This window comes from Budorcas taxicolor, chromosome 1 (genome assembly GCF_023091745.1).
Source record: "Budorcas taxicolor isolate Tak-1 chromosome 1, Takin1.1, whole genome shotgun sequence".
NCBI lineage: Eukaryota > Metazoa > Chordata > Mammalia > Artiodactyla > Bovidae > Budorcas > Budorcas taxicolor.
The window spans coordinates 213,268,214-213,285,388 of record NC_068910.1 but is presented as its reverse complement, the minus strand read 5'-3'; the positions used below and the strand labels follow the sequence as shown (position 1 = coordinate 213,285,388).

General features: G+C 41.2%; 1 protein-coding gene across 1 annotated transcript in view; it reads right to left on the bottom strand.

The window, feature by feature from the left end:
• The window catches only part of TTC3 (tetratricopeptide repeat domain 3), a 125,439-nt gene that overhangs the window by 83,884 nt on the left and 24,380 nt on the right, over positions 1-17,175 (bottom strand). The window contains exon 11 of the mRNA XM_052645052.1: positions 6,477-6,531. Within this exon, the coding sequence (XP_052501012.1) occupies positions 6,477-6,531 (55 nt within the window). The remainder of the gene's footprint in view (positions 1-6,476; positions 6,532-17,175) is intronic.

The following is a 17,175-nucleotide window of genomic DNA, read 5'->3' as shown; positions in this document are numbered from 1 at the left end:
ATTTGTAGAAAACACTTCATTTCTTTCTCTTTTCCACCCATCTTCTACTGAGTTCTTTTCCCTAAGCTCTGTAAAACCCAGTGTAACTTCTATCAGATGAGAAGGGACTTTATTCAGATCTCTGTGCTGAAGTTGTTTGAATGAAGCTTTAATGAAAGGTATCTCAGAAACGTTCTTGAACCCAACTACGATAGTTTTGCTCTTCTGTGACATTATCTCATTCTCTATCACACACACTGCTCATCTGCCTAGTATCTCTTCCTTCTTGTGTGCTATCACGTCGCTACTCCACGTAGTAATGCCCGCATCTCAGCAAGGGCCAGCAGGGAAGAAGCAAAGCTGTGACCCAGGAGACTGGCCAACAGAAATGTACCATTCACAGTAACTGAACCACAGGTGGGCACATGGCTCAATCAGGATCAATCTGAGGCACCCCACAGTTATACTATATAAATACTAACAGAGGCTCTCTTTCCACTAAAAAAGCTACTAGAATCTTTCCACTAGAAACGTTAACAGAACAGTTACTAGGATATCAGTTTGGGGCTCCCACTATTTCAAAATGAAGCCGAGAGCCTATTCTCTAATTGCCATCTGTGATCAAGATAGACTAACAAGGATTGGATATACCCTCTTGCTTAAAAGTAAGACAAAGTACATGAAACAGATTTCCTAGACACTGGCTATCAGGCAACAGAAGAAAGTGATTCCTGAGAGATGAGAAGCATAAAGCTCTGTGGTTGTTCCCACTTACTGTGGGAGAGTTTCTCAGCCACAGCACAGGTAGAAGGAACCCAGGGAGAGGCCACAAGCTCAGTGAAGGCAGGGAAGCCAAGGCAGCACAAGCTCCCGGGGCAGAGGACCAGAGAGGGCAGAGCTGGACAGAGGGCTCCAGGGGTTCCAGAGGGCCCCCCTGGAGTCTTCAGCTGAGTATCAGCCAGTACATGCATGTGCAGCAACTACCCAAGCCAGGGAAAGAACCACTTGAAAAGACTAAAAGGGAACAACAGTCAGCACTCACACAGGGCCAGGATAATTCCTGTTCCCACCAACCAGAGCAGAAAACGTCACGGGAGTATTAAGTTCAGTACTCAACAGAGTTTGGCCTCAGTTATGGAGAAAAAATTAGCCCAAGAACAAAGACCACTATGATATCACCCAACAAAGCCTAAAACAATACTCCGAAGAATCTGTTTTCCAAGTAGCTTTACTGCATCCGAAAACAAAACTCAAAAATATTTACAGAAGACAAAAAAATATTAGGACCAAACAAGGTAAAATTCACAATGTCTGGCATCCAGTCAAAAATTACTAGGTATGCAAAGAAGGAAAATGTGATCTATAATGAAAAGAAAAATCAATCCATTGAAAACAATCCACAAATGACACAGATGACAGCATTAGCAGATAAGGACATTAAAACAGCTCTAGATAATATATTTCATACATTCAAGACACTAAGGAAAAAATAGAATATATTAAATAAAGACATGATATGCATAAGAAACACTCAAACTGAAATTCTAGAAATGACTGCTACAGCACTCAGATGAAAAATAAATGAGATGGAAATAAAGGCAGATTAGACATAACAGAAGGATTTGTGGACTTGACACAGCAATAAAAATCTAGGTAAGATGGAACGAAGAGAGAAAAGACTAAAAGTGATACAAACAGGGAAGCACCACTGAGAAACATAAAGTGAACACAGATCTGGATCCAATCGTGCCTGAACTACCACCCAACCAGACATGAGCCAGTAATTTCCCTCTTCCACTTATGCCAAATCTGAGTTAGGTTTTGTCACTCCTGAACGAAAAGAGTCCTAACATACTCCTCAATATTAAAAAGTCCTTGGGGACATTTGTGAGGCTAGCAGTTTGTATCTTATATAAATACACCAAAAGACAATGCACATAGAAATACCAACAAATATTTGGTGACTATATGTAAAAATTTTCACTCTTTAGGATACAATGATTCAACGTCTCTTAAGCCTAAAAGTATGTGCAGGACTCATAAATCAACTATACCTCAATGAAAAATAATGAAAAAATATATCACTTAAAAATTAAAGTATGTTTAGGACAACTGACATTGTACCAGTTTTCTCTATCTGGAAAAAAGGAAGAAAAATTGGCCTACCCTCACACAGAAATCTACAGACTACCACCTATACAGGCTTATATCCTAGACTCAACAGATTCAGGTTCATAAATGGACTCTGATAAAAGAACGCACCTTGTACAGTCTATTTTGGTTTTTTAAGTTTAAAATAGCCTTCAATGAGCACTCCTTTTTGGTAAAACAAAATGATAAATGACCTCAATATACAGTTACCAAATTTTTCGAATACTAAAATTTTCTGAATACTAGGGAGTTGTGTTTTTTACCTACACAAATAACTTTTGCAACTATCAAAAAATTCCCAATTAAAAAAAAAGGGAACCCACATAAACAGTCAACCGATCTTTGACAAAGAAACAAAGACAATACAATGGAACAAAGACACCCTTTTCAACAAATGATACTGGAACTGGATATCTACACACTAAAAAATGAATCCAGACAAAAAATCAACTCAGAATAGATTACAGACCAAAAACTCCTAGAGGAGAGCATAGGGGAAAAACTAGATGACACTGGGTATGGTGATGACTTTTTAGATACACCAAAGGTACGATTCATGAAAGAAAGAATTGATAAATTAGACTTGATTAAAATGAAAACTTATGCTCTGTGAAAGAAACATCAAGAAAATGAGAAGACAAGCTCGGATCTAGGAGAAAATATTTGCAAAAAATACAGCTGATAAAGGGCTGTTGTCCAAAATATACAGAGAACTCTTAAGAAATAAGAAAACAACCAGTTAAAAAATGAGCCAAAGACCTTAACAGACGCTTCATCAAGGAGGATATACGGTGCCAAATAAGTATATGAAAAGATGCTTCACATGTCATGTCATCAAGGAAATGCAGATTAAAATAATAAGATACCACTATGAATCCATCAGAACAGCCAAAATTCAGGACACTGACAACACTAAATGCTGGGAGGACGTGGAGCAACGAGAACTCTCATTCATTGCCAGTGGAAGTGCAAAATGGTATAGCTACTTTGGAAGACGGTTTGGCAACCGTTAAGTTTTTTAGTTTTCAAAAAAAAAACAAAACAAAACAAACCAACAACATATTCTTACCATATGATCCAGCAATTGCACTCCTTGGTATTTACCCAAAGGAGCTGAAAATATATGTCCACACAAAACCCTGCCTATAGGTATTTACAGCAGCTTTATTCATAACCACCAAACCTTGGAAACAATCGAGATGTTCTTCAGTAGGTGAATCAACTGTAATATATCCAGACAATGTAATATTTTTCAGTGCTAAAAAGAAATACCTATCAAGCTACGAAAAGACATGGAGGAAACTTAAATGCATAGTACTAAGTCAAAGAAGCCAGTCTGAGAAGGCTATATATCATATGATGCCAACTATATGACATTCTGGAAAAAGTAAAACTATGGGAACAGTAAGAAGATCAATGGTTGCCACAATTTGGGAGGAAGGATGGATAGGCAGAACAGAGGATTTCAGGGCAGTGAAAATACTCTATGAACCACAATGGTGAAACACAGGTCATTATACATTTGTTCAAACCCATAGAAAGTCCACTTAGGGAATGAACCCTAAGACCAACTATGGACTTTTGGTGATTATGACATATCCACGTAGGTTCATCGGTTTCCACAGATGTGTGTCTCTGTTGGGGGAGACTATGCAAGTGCAGGGCAGGGAATTTACAAGAAATCTTTGGACCTTCCTCTTAATTTTGCTGTGAACCTAAAACTGCTCTAAAAAAGTCTTAAAAAAAAAAGAATGAATATTTTGTTTGATAAGTTAAACCAGGAATAAACATTCTACATAAAGTCTTCAATGTAATTAAGAAAGTTCTGAATTTAAGACGTATGAAAGATAGCATACATATACAGCATCTGTCTAATGGAAGTTTTGCAAAAATAAACTGAAGAGGAGGCAACATTCAAATAGTTAAGGGTGAAAATATTCCAGAAATGCTGAAAAGACATGAATCCTCAGATTTTAGAAACCAAGCTATCCCAAGTGTGATAAATTTAATGAAAATTCCTCCCAGACAATAAAATTTATTTGCAATAAAACTGCCAAATGTTAAAGACAGTGAGATTTTCAAACACCTAGGAAAAGCAAAGATTACTTACAAAGGAAAGATAGCAGACCTGTCAACAGAGGCAAAAAAAGGAGTCAAAAGAACATAGACTTAAACATCTGCATTGAACATTATACCCTGCTTAAATACTATTTAATTTTTTTTAAAGAAAGTTTTGGAACACTTTTTCTAAGTTGATAATAGACTGACCTAGCAAGTTACCTCTGGAAAATCAGTATCATGATCTAGGTTTCAGTATTATGAACACAAGCATCCATTCATTCCGTAAGTAAATTTACACAGCACCTGCCAAATGCCAAGTTCAGTGATCAGCAAAAATTATGCTTCAACTACAAGAGCAACTCATAATGAAAATGGCAACAAACAGATCACCTTCAAGCAGAAGCCTGTCTAATGCTGGATTCTCAGTTCATTCTTGTCTCTTACTTGCAATGACACCTTACAGAAAGTCACTTTACCCTTCTGGGACTTAATTTTTTAATCTAGAAAATAAGGCATTTAAGAAGTGACTCCAATATCTGGATGCAGAAATTCACCTGGAGAATTTTATAATCCCCAGACTCAGATACACTCCGAGGCCATCTGAATCATAATTTGGGGGCTCTAAAATTCTATGATTCTATTCATTCTGGTTTAAAAACAAATATGTAAACACTGTTTTTTAAATCTATAATTATTGGTAGCCAATAACTCATTTCAACTCATTCATTCATTAAATATTTACTATGAGTGCCTGCTATGTGCTGGGCAGCTTCTCAGGCAGGTGGTTCAGAAATGAACCAAACAAAAAAACCTATCCTAAAAAAAAACACAACACAAAAAACCTGTCCTTAGGGAGCTCACGTTATACTAAAGCACATACAAATAAGAACACAACTTAAACAACATACATATATGCAATCATGTTAAACGCTAAGAGGTAAAAAGATAAAGCAGAGAAAAATAAGCAAATGTCTAGGAAGGACCAGGTTTGCTCAGGGAAGGTCACTGAGAACAGAACTCGCAGTGAAGAAGGAAAGGAAGCAAGGGAGCTCACTCGAGCTCTTGGAAAGGCAGTCTGACCCTAGGCAGAGGGAAGAGCAAGCATGCGGTGGGAGTGGGCCTGGTGCACGCAAGCACAGCGAGGCGGCCCAGGGCTGACAGAGGACAAAGGGGAGGCGAGCAGGAGTGAGGCCGCAGCAACGATGGGGTGGCTAAAGGCACACAGGGCTGACCAGAGGGATTGCAGTAATAACTCTGACCAAATGAAAATACCACACTGGTCCACTGCTTTATTAATGTGTACTCAGGTATTTGCAGTTCTGTGCCATTAAAACCATACTGCAGTGACCAAGCTTGCCCATCTCATCACGTACACATAGGCAAGAACGTTTGTGGAGTACACACCCTTGGAATCAATTACAACACAGGCACAGCAGAGCTCTCCAAGGTGGCTGTAACCAACTCACACCCCACAGGCTTACTGAGAGCTCCTGTCAGCAGACACACTACCAACACGCAGGACTAGCAGTCTCTAACTTTCACCTATTCGAAGAACCCAAACAATATCACTGTTTTTTGCACTTGTGGGTATACATGTGGGTATGTTTGGAGGTTCTTTATTAGGCTCTCTTGGTTTCTATTTCTTTACAATTTTAATTACTAGGAAATGCAATCTTTTTTTCCTATTGACCATTCAGGTTTCCTCATCTCTGAAATGCTTATTTCATGGGCCCATTTTCTATTGAGTTTCTTTATTTCTGTTCTTCACATATTTTGAATGTAAAGCCCTATCAAGTTATTTCTGTTCCATATGTGACAAACTATCTCCTCCCAGACTATAATTTCATTTATGGTGTCCCAACATACAGAAAATTTTAAGCTTGAGATAATTATCAGAGTTTTTTCCTTCTCTGACCTGTGTATGTATGTAAAGAAACCCTTTCCCACCTCAAGATTACAAAGCTAGTCTCCAGACACTCCTGAGTTTTAAGCCTCATTTTTCAGCCAGGTCCTTAATCCTTCCACAATGTGCAGATGCTGACACCTCAACCACTCAGTTGTGCTCTCGACCCATAGGGGCAGCCTGTCCCCGACAGACACACTTGGCCCTTATCACTGGGCTGCAGATCCTCTCTGATTATGGAACTGAAGGTACCCCTGCCACGCTCCTGAGCTCCATGTAATTTCAACCAGCACTTTTACATAGGGATTTATATCCTGTAAACAGACTTTTCACAAAGTTGTACGGCACTGTTTAGCCAAAGTAAAGCATGCAAGAAACCTACCTTTGTCCAATTGTTCTTCAGAATGGTAGCTCTCTTTCCATCACCAAGTGCATTTCTAAAGGAAAAGGAAATAAAATACTCAAATTTTTCAATGGGTATTATATAATGTGTATCTATTTGTACTTTAATTTTCCATAATCTAGTTTTTAATTTTTTTAGTCTATATATGTCCATTATAGGAAATTTGGAAAATACAGAAAAGCAAAACAAAGGAAAAAAGTCACCCAGTCACAATCACAATTACCCAAGAATAGGTACTTTCAATATTTCTGGAGTATTTCCTGCACACAACTATCTATATCTCACCTATCCCTACCTTATTATTACTTGCATGAAGTTTTTTTGGTAGTATGTGGTATTGTCAGCAAGATTTCTGATCTTGGAGAATAAAAGTCCCAGATATTTCACACAACACACTGGCTAAGCTATAATGGACAGAGCATAAGTTGGGACATGAGATTAAGTCCAGCGCCATCACTAACTCTCACTGGGGCGGATAGGAAGTAATTAACCTCTTTAGGGTCACTTTCCCATCTTTAAGACGAGGCTAACAATTTTGGGTTTTCCTGTTTTCAGATACTATGCTCAAGCACAGTACACTGTAAACTGTCACAGTACACAGTACACTGTAAACTGTCGAGCACTGAGGTCTAGCATCTGGTCTCTCATAGTTTCCTTAGAGTCAGTGGCCTCCTCTGCCCAGCTCAGCCACCCACCACCGCCGTCCCAGGGAACTTTACCACTGCTCAAAACTGTTCAGAGCCCAAAATCACTAATTCAGGCATCCTACTCTTTCCCCGGATAGCATAGCTCCTTCCATCCTCCTTATTCAGCTATTCCTACTAGCTTCTCAGGGGGCTCACCTCACTGACGTACCCATTTTCTCTCTTTTTTAAACTTCCTTATTGATCTATCTTAAGATTCGCTGGTTCCTTATTTCATATTCCCATGCATATAGCTGCATACTTCTTTGTCCCTATGTTTACATCTTGCTCTACGGCAAAACCCAATTCTGGATGAGCCCTGCTTCCTGCTTTCTCCAGGACCACACGTAGGGAGCCAAGTACTACCAGAGAAAAAACACAGCGGAGCACGCCAGGAGTACTACTCACTCAGGTTCCCAACGACCCAAAGGGGCCTTCAACAGTGTTAAGCAATATTCTAGATCAAATCACTCCCTAATTTTGTTAAATGACCATTTCAAATCTTATGTCCTTTCCAGGACTTCCTGGTGGTCCAGTGGTTAAAACTCTGCACTTCCAATGCAGGGGGGCATAGGTTTGATCCCTGGTCAGAGAACTAAGACCCCATATGCCTCGCAGAGTGGTCAAAAAAAAAAAAAAAAAAAAAACAAACTTAGGTCCTTTCCTTCCAACTCCCCTTTCAGCCAATGAGCTTTGCTCCTATTTCAATGAGTAAACTGGACATATCAAAGAGAACTCTCTCAATCTAGCCCTGACTTTTCTCCTTTACAATGAAAGTTTCTTCCTCCTCCTGTGGCTGATTCCTCCACTTGTGCCATGTAACTACCCATCCTTACAGTATCAATCATCCCTTCTCTCTCCTGTAAAACCAGACATTGCATTTAAGGAATTTACCCCATCAGTATGTTTTATTGTGGTAAAACACACATCATAATTTACCCCATGAATCATTTCAAATGTAAAATTCAGTGGTATGAAGTACATTGACGTTGTCATCCAACTTCCTACTTACTTTTAATCTGCTCAGATCTCTCATCTTTTAAAAAGCAAGTAAAAAATAAATAAATGTCTTAAACCCTAAGCAAATACTGTTGGTAATCTACCCAGCAGCTAACCTCCTCCTCTGACTGCTAGACACTTGTTGTGAGGGTCCACCTCTAAGACTGAGATAATTCCTAGTTAAGTTTAAGCCAGTCATCACAAACCCACTCTCCACTGAGTGGTTTAGGGGTACACAGTTCAGGTATGACCCAGAACTGAGGGGACCGCTCACTCTTAAAAACCAATTACAAAAACAACCAAGAAACAAAACAAAAAGATTACCAAGAACAAAACTAGCTAACTTATTCTACCACACATCAATACCTACTGCTGCTGCTGCTAAGTTGCTTCAGTCGTGTCCGACTCTGTGCAACCCCAGAGACGGCAGCCCACCAGGCTCCCCTGTCCCTGGGATTCTCCAGGCAAGAACACTGGAGCGGGTTGCCATTTCCTTCTCCTATGCATGAAAGTGAAAAGTGAAAGGGAAGTTGCTCAGTCGTGTCCGACTCTTAGCGACCCCCAGGCTCCTCCATCCATGGGATTTTCCAGGCAAGAGTACTGAAGTGGGGTGCCATTGCCTTCTCCACAATACCTACTAAAAGACCATATATACATTTTAAAGATAAAATTAAAAAGCTATCTAGACGGCCTGACAAACAGAAGAGGATACAGAAATCAGAAACAGATCCTTACAGATCCTGATATAGTCACCCGATCTGTATGACAAAGCTAACACTGCAGTGCATGGAGAAAACATACTCATAAAAGATGGGGCTGGGTCGGCTGAGGGGGTCTCTTCCACATCCCTGCAGGTTAGTGCAAAGCCTGCTACGCAGAGATGCTTGTGCATTCTTTAAACGTTCAAACACTGAGTGAACGAATGTGTGAATAAATGTGTCTTCCATATACACGTCGGAGGCAGAGCTGAGGCAGCAGCACAAAACCGCTGCAGGGTTGTCGGGGGCAGGGGGAGGCCTGCAAGCAAATGGAGAAGTCAGAGAGTCCTCCTCCTCTATCATCCAGCCACCTGCCCACTTCCTGAGCACCTGCTACATACGGGCATACAGGCGCTGTGTTATGGACACAGTGTGGACAAGCTGGACACAGCCCTGCCCTCTTGGGGCTAGTACTCCAGTGGGAGACAGATAATACAGAAATAAAAAACAAGCGATTTCCAAGTCATATGAAAGCTAATGAGGTGGAGAGAGTGAATTATCAGGAAAAAGGGTCAGGGCAGGCTTCTAGGAACAGAGGATATTTGTGCTGAATCTCTAATAAAGGGAGGGAGGGAGCCTTGTGATGCTGGGAAAGAGCATCCCAAGTAGAGAGGACAGTGTGCACAGGGTCTGGGGGGGGCAGAGGGGTGGGGGTGAGAGCGTCATCCCGGAGGTAGAGAGGAGGGGCAGGGACAGCAAGGGTTCCCGAGTCGGAGGCTGAGGGCCTGTGAGGGCTGGAGGTGAGGGCAGAGGCCTGTGGTCTCCGGCACAGGAAAGAGACACCAAGGGGCTGTCTCAGCAGAGCCGCTCTGGAAGCCTCAGGGCAGAGGTGAAGCTGGGGGAAGAGGATCAGACTTGGGGATCAGAGGGGAGGGCTCCAAAATAGGAGCCCAGGAAGCAAGGAGGGGCAGGGCTGAGGGGGGTTGGCTATGCTGGGAAGCAGTCCAAGCTGCAGGGAAGGCCAGGCTCTGGGTGACCTCAAGAGGAGCAAGACTAGGGAGCAGCGAGAAGCAGTCTGAGCCCCACTCACAGGCTCCACAAGAAGCTGAGGGTGGGTGCAGCGAGGCACCCTACTCTGGCCATATCCCTGAGGCAGGGGGAGACCCTCTCTCTTGCCCTGGGAATAGCAGCCCCACCAAGGCTGGCCCTGGAGTGGGGGAGGGGGGTGATCCCAAAACAAAGGCTAGAAGAAAACAATAATAGGGCTGGGTCAACTGGACATTCACATGAACCTTGACCCCTACCTCATACAAACCACCACCTCCAGACGGATCATGGCCTATCTCATGCATGTGTGCTCAGTCAAGTCCGACTCTCCATGGATTCTCCAGGCAAGAATACTGGAGTGGGCTGCCATGCCCTTCTCCTGGGGATCTTTCCAACCAAGAGATCAAACCGTGTCTCTTCTGTCCCCTGCACTGGCAGGCGGGTCTGTACCACTAGCGCCACCTGGGGCTCCCCAGATGGATAGGAGATTTAAATACCAATAATCAGTCAAGCTTTTAGAAAACAAAGAGTATTTTGCAGAGTAGGCAAAGATTATAATCAGAACACAAAAAGTGCTTATCATAAAGGAAAAAAATTGATAAATTGTAGTACGTTAAAATTACTACTTGCGTTCATGGGAAGAAAGCAAAAAGAGGCAAGCCACAGAGTGTGAGAAGGCATTTGTAATATTCATATTTTGACCAGTGACTCCTATTCAGAATATTTTTTAAAAACCTACTAATAAGACATTCAACTCAAAAGAGAAAAACAAAAGAAAGACTCAAACAGGCACTTCACAAAAGATATCTGACTGGTCAATAAGCATATGAAAAACAAATGTTCAACTTAAACCTCCTAAATTAACTTAAGGAAATGCAAATTAAAATCACAGCATCATATCACTACACACTCAGCAGAATGTCTAAATGAAATGACACAAAATAATAAGTGTTAGTGAGGACGTGGAACTAAAACTCTCATGTGCTGCTGGCAGGAGTGTAGAATGATGCAACCACGGTGCAAATTATGTGCATAGCTGAGCATAAGCACACCCTCCTGTCCCAGTAATGCCACTCCTTTATTACATACTTAACAGAAATGAAGACATGTTCACAATGACGCTATCTGTAAAAGTACTAGAAACCCCCAAATGCCCATCAACAATAGAATGGATAAAATGTGGTATATTCATGCAATAGATGAACACTTTACAACTACATGCAACAACATGGATCTCAAACACAATGCTGAAAACCAGACATAAAGAGCACGTATCACATGATTCTGTTTATACTGCACAAAGCAGGCAAAACTAACCTATGGTGTCAGAAGTCAGGACAGGAGTTATCCTGGGGAAGGAAGTGGGCAGTGACTGAGGGGGAACAAAGGTGACTTCCAGGGTACTGGGGTTGTGATCTGGATGCTGGGTATGGTTATTTGCGTCTGGAAACTCCAACCTGCACACTTATGAACTGTACACTTCTCAATATGTGTATTAAAATTTTTCTTTTGAGGAGTACAAGAGTCATCCTTCTGCGGGAGGCTGTAATGTCCAGTGTGGTATCTGAATTACAGAAGCCCTCCTGCCATCCTGAGGGGGTGGGCAGTCTGAGGTCCAAGTCACATGGTGGGGCTGGAAAAAAAAAAACCACCTAGGTCTTTGATGACATTGTCGAATCACTCACTACATACACAACCCTAGAATCATCTTCTGGAACTCTTGGATCAAGTAAGTTTTCTTCACCATTTAAACCATATGAATTAAGAGATCTCTTATTATTTGCAGCCAAAATCACCTGAATACAATGGCAAACCTCTTCCGTCCTCTCTGCTCGAATGCCTTCACCAGCTGCCTGTGCTGGCTGCCTCCATCTCCTCATCCTCACTTCTGAGCCCACTCAGGCCTGGCATCTGTGCCAAGCTTCCCGCTGACGGCTCTCCCTAGAGAACTAGGTGTCCATAGAACTAAACCCACGTTCCAAAGGGCTTCCCAGCAACAGGCCCTGCTGGCCACTCTCTCCTTCGCTTCCAGGATCCCACACTGACTCTCCTAGCTCTCTGGCGAACCTCGTAGGAGTCTCCTGTGCAGCTTCATCCTTCTCTAATTGGCCACTTTCTCTGTCCGGCAAAGCTCAGTCCCAGCTCCCCTTCTAATGTCAGCCCACTCTCTCTCTAGACCAGTGGGCAATCCTGGCTGCACATTAGTACTACCTGGGGGGCTTCTAAAAAAGCCCGATGCCCAATTAAATGAGAACTTAGAGGGGTGAGTGGGGTGGATTTCTTCAAAGCTCGAGCGCTTTCAATGTGCAGTAATACTTCTGGACTTGGGAGGGGAAGGAAATGCTATTAACTGACTCTCTCAAACCACCACACCTAAGTATGTGAGAACTTGAATGCCACAAAAGAGTTATCATTTTTCCCCCTTATGGCAAATCGTCATTTTCAGGGTCTGACCATATCACAAAGAAATAACATCTTTACTCCCCAAGTTTCTTGATCTCACAATGAAGCAACAAAAGCAGGATTCAGATGGAACGGTAAGTACCTGTCAAATATGCAGTGACTATTAACCACACATACATTTTAGATCAAAAGTTAGTGTCTGGAAGTAAAATTACATATGTTCTTTCATCCAAGTAAAATAAATTCTTATTAGGAATTTATCCTACATATCTATGTATACTGCATCAGAGTGTAAAACATAACAGGATATTACACAGTTTTAGCTAACTTTTTAAATTGGAAATAAGCTCTGTTCTAATACAAACTAGTGCATAGTAAAACACTATGCAGTTATGAATAAAAACTGGGGTAGATGTCAGTATTCACGATGTGCAACAAATCCAACAGTTAAATATTAAAAGAAGCAAGATGTACAACAGGGTATATAATATGCTCTTATCCATGTTAAAACAAAAAACACATACGTTATACTGAACCAAACGAAAATGCCTTATTCCGACTTATAAAAATGGCAACTTCATCTGGTTCAAAGTAGTCAGTGTTCATATAGGCATAAACTATTACAGAAATGCATAAGGATCTGAAGAAAGGGATTAGGGCAGGGGTTTCAGGCGGGCAAGAGTTTTCAGTTTATCCTTTTGTACTCTTTTAACTTTTTATGATGTGCATTTGTTACTGTGTTTTAAAAAGGGGTGCACCTCAAAGAAGTTTGAAAAAGTAATTATTTTCTTCAAAAGCAAATTCAGCACTTTTTTTAAGCAAAATAAGAGACCATACAAGTAAGAGAACAGAGTAAGGAATAATTCATCAACCAATACACACACTAAAAACGCCCCACATACACTAAGATTTTTGAAAATTCTCACAAAAACATACAATTTACTTGATTTACACCTCAGATCTCAATTCAGAAACACACACATACACACAATCATTTAAAATCTAGCTGCCTGCTATTATTCACAAGTTGGGAGCTAACAGAAGGGCATACCATCTAAGGGTAAATACCAAAGGGTCAGAGTAAATACCAAGTTTTAAAATTCTATACTCTTCCTAAGTAAATTTAAAATATCCGAGACTAAGCTTTCCCCTTTTCCAATTACATTTCCTATTACACAGTTTATTCCATCTCACCAAAGAATTCAAATTTCCACACAGGAGTCTCACTGAGAATGAATTAAACAGTAACCCTAATCATCTACCTTGTATTACTATTGCAACCACAGAGGCTATAGGTGCCCCATTGCTTTTTCTAGATTCTGCTCTAATCCGAAATTTTTTAATTACCTCAATTAAAAGCATCACTCTAAGACACCCTCGACCTCTCAAATTCTATTTAAAACGTGGACTTATAGAAGACCGGAATATAAAGGACATCTCATCCCAGCCAGGCACCCTAGGATGCACCGCACACAGGCTCAGTGTGAAGGACTGGCAGGAAGGAGTGCGAGCCCGCCCTCCCCTCCCTTACCCCAGCCCCATTCCGCAGGTTTCCTGGAGCGGCACACCTCGGGAGAATGCTAAGCGTTCTGACTGGCTCTTGGCCTCACCTGTATCCACCCAAAGGTGGTCAGATTTACAAACCAACTACATGGTATTAAAACCTCCACCATCACGCTGAACCATTTCTGAATGAAACATTTTCCCCACAAATACCTCACCCTCAGGCTCCCAGCCAAACTGGCCTTAAAATATTTGTGTTTCTCCCCTTTCAACATTATTTTTCACTTACTTTATCCTAATGCTTGATGTTTCATCTTATGTGCATTGTTAATTACACTTTGTATCAAATATATATAACAGTACAGTACAGAGAATAACATTAACATAATCAATACCTATGTACCAGCTTAGCAAGACCTTAACATTTTGCCATATTTACTTCAGATCTTCTTGCCAGGTTTTTTACAGGTGACATCCATTGTGAACCATCTTTCCCAGCTCCAATCCATTTCCCTCCCCAGAGACAGCCACTCCATTGGTATTTTAACATGCCCATGCACTTCAAAGTCACTGTTAATACATACTATGTATTACTTATGCATATGCATATCATTTTGCACATTTCAAAACATCACATAAATGGCATCATACCGTACAAATCATTCTGCAACTTGCTTTTTCACTCAACACTGCATTCATTTTAACTGCTGCACAGCATTCCATTGTATGAATATACCATAATTCATTTTATCCATTCCCTATAGAAGGACTTTTAGGTGGTTTCCATTTCTTTACTCTTAACCACAACGCTCTAATGAAGGCTTGCACAGATCTTCTCGGGCAGCCCAGAAGTGGGCAGGAAAGTACACGTCTTCACCTTGCCACACGGCTCTCCACAGTGACTGCACCGATTTAGACATTTCTCCAGCCGAGTATGAAAGTTTCCTTTGTTCCACGTCCTCTCAAACACTTGGTGCTATGAGGTTTTAAAATGTTTGCCAATCTGATGGGTACGAAAGAGAGACTCACAGTTTTTAATCTGCATGTCCTGTAAGGATAATCATCTTTATTGACTATTTAGATCACTTTTTTTTCAACTTTCACATTGCCGTTTGAGCCTATCATCACCTGTGCCTGGTGATTAATCGTAGAGACTGTGCATCCACCTGGGTTCACACCACCCAGTGAGTGTCTGGGGACACTGCTTGACCGCCCAGGCCTCAGGTTCCTCATCTAGAAAGACCCAGCAGTGCCTATCTCACAGGGCTGGGAGGGTTTATGAGTTAACACAGGAAAAGCACTCAAAACAGTGCCAGGGAGGCTGGATGCTTCACCATCAGCTGCTCAGCCAGATTCTCATGACAGATCTACTAGCCCAAGAGGAGGGCTTCAACACCTCTCAATCCTGGTAACTCAGCTAAATGGCATGGGTCCTCCTGGGTCAAGGGCACGTCTGAATCGCTGGCAGTGTGTTCTTTTCTTTAGTCATATAATCTACTCACTTGATAAGGAGTTATGTGCATTTCAGGTTCAGGAAACATTATCCCTCCATTACTAAGCAAGTCATGTTAATAGTGAATGAGGTGGGAAACACCAGTAAAACCAGGGAGGCATCACGCTTCTGACATTAAACAAGCATCCAGCACATACTGGTGATTCCCTAACAAGGAAATGCTGCTGACCTGCCTCTACAGGAAAGTGCTATGGAGTTGACCCACAAAGCTAGACCGTCAGCTGGGAGGTACAAGGATGGATGCACAACCCTACTCTTGACCTTGACCTCACCAGGCTACCTGGCTTCCATATTTTTGCTTCGATGCACCTTCTTCAGATCAGAGTTTCAGCAGGCTGCTGCTTGAGTGTCTAGCATTCAACACTCACAAAAGAAGGCAGAAACCCCTCATTTGCCTCTCAGCTCCAAAGGATCCCCTATGCAGAGGGGATGACCTTCAACCCACTCTAAAGTTTCAGACAGGTGCCTCGATTTTCACAAGAGGCTAGTCAAGTTGCCAGCCAACCTATTCACCTTAAGAGCATACAGAATGGCCTTCAAACAGCACAGGATATCTGCAAGTCTGGACCTAGCCAGAGGCAGTAACCTAAAGACATGTGCAGCCCATTTCTTGCCAGAACCAGTTGAGGACAGTGGTACTGATGGAAGACTGTGTCAAGCCCATCCATTCCTCTAGACTAGATAGCCTCGGTTATCCACGGCTTAAGCCATTTAAAAGCTGCATAACGTTAATACAACGGTATTCTCCGAGGAGGTGATTTTTTATTTTCTTCTTTTTAAACTCTTGTATTTTCCAAATTTTCTACCATGAGAAAGTGTTCTGTTTATAATAAAAGAAAAACATAAATGTTATTTTTGAAAACTGTATACTTGGAATACACCATACTCCCCACTCCCACCTCCCACACTCCAATGTAAGTACTCTCCCTGAAAAACAACTGATGGCAGACTCTCTGCTCTTCTAAGAACCTTAATTTGAAAAACTACTGATGAAAACCAAAACTGCACTCTCAGGGTGTGTTTCTTTTGCTCCGAACAGGAATCCTACTGAGATTGTTCTCTACCCCATCACTCAGTTCATATTACTTGTAAACCATAGAAGAAATTTCTTCCGGAACCAAACATCAGGAAAACAGTTTCCCCTGAGAAACTGGTGTGCTCTTTCTTCATGTATAGTGAGAATTCTATAACTTGCCAGGTATCCTCTTTTTATTTTGGGCAACAGAAAGGCAAGATGCAAATAAGAATTATAACTAATAACTAAGCAGGACCTTATACCTACGCAGCTTTATTCTGAGGATCCCAGCCTCTAACGTGTTTTTTCATAGTTAGTTTTTAGTATTTTTCTACTGAATGGATGTATTCCTGAAACAATCCTGTAAGACAGAGTTAAATGTAACAGTCTACACTGCTCAACATTCATGCTTAATATTTAAGTTCTAAAAACTATAAGCTGAGAGACAATAAAATCATGGGGGCACTGTCAACAATCTTTCTCAGCTAATAAATACAAGCTCAGTTCAACATGAGGAACTAAGAGTTCATTACAATTTCACTCTCATAGTTAAATCATTAAACTTTTCTTTCCCTTATGAAGGACATTTACTTAGTTTCATTCATACTAATACAGAGGAAACAAATACAGCAAGAATTCTTCCAGAACTATATAGATTAGCTAAGAGCAAAAGAAGGTAACATACTATAGGTGTTATAAACATAGATTATGCATAATCAGGTAAGAGCTGTGTTTGAATCTTGGCATCACTACATCACAGCCTGAAAAAAAGTGGAGCAGGGTAAAACAAAATTCACAATTACTAATGGTATGACTT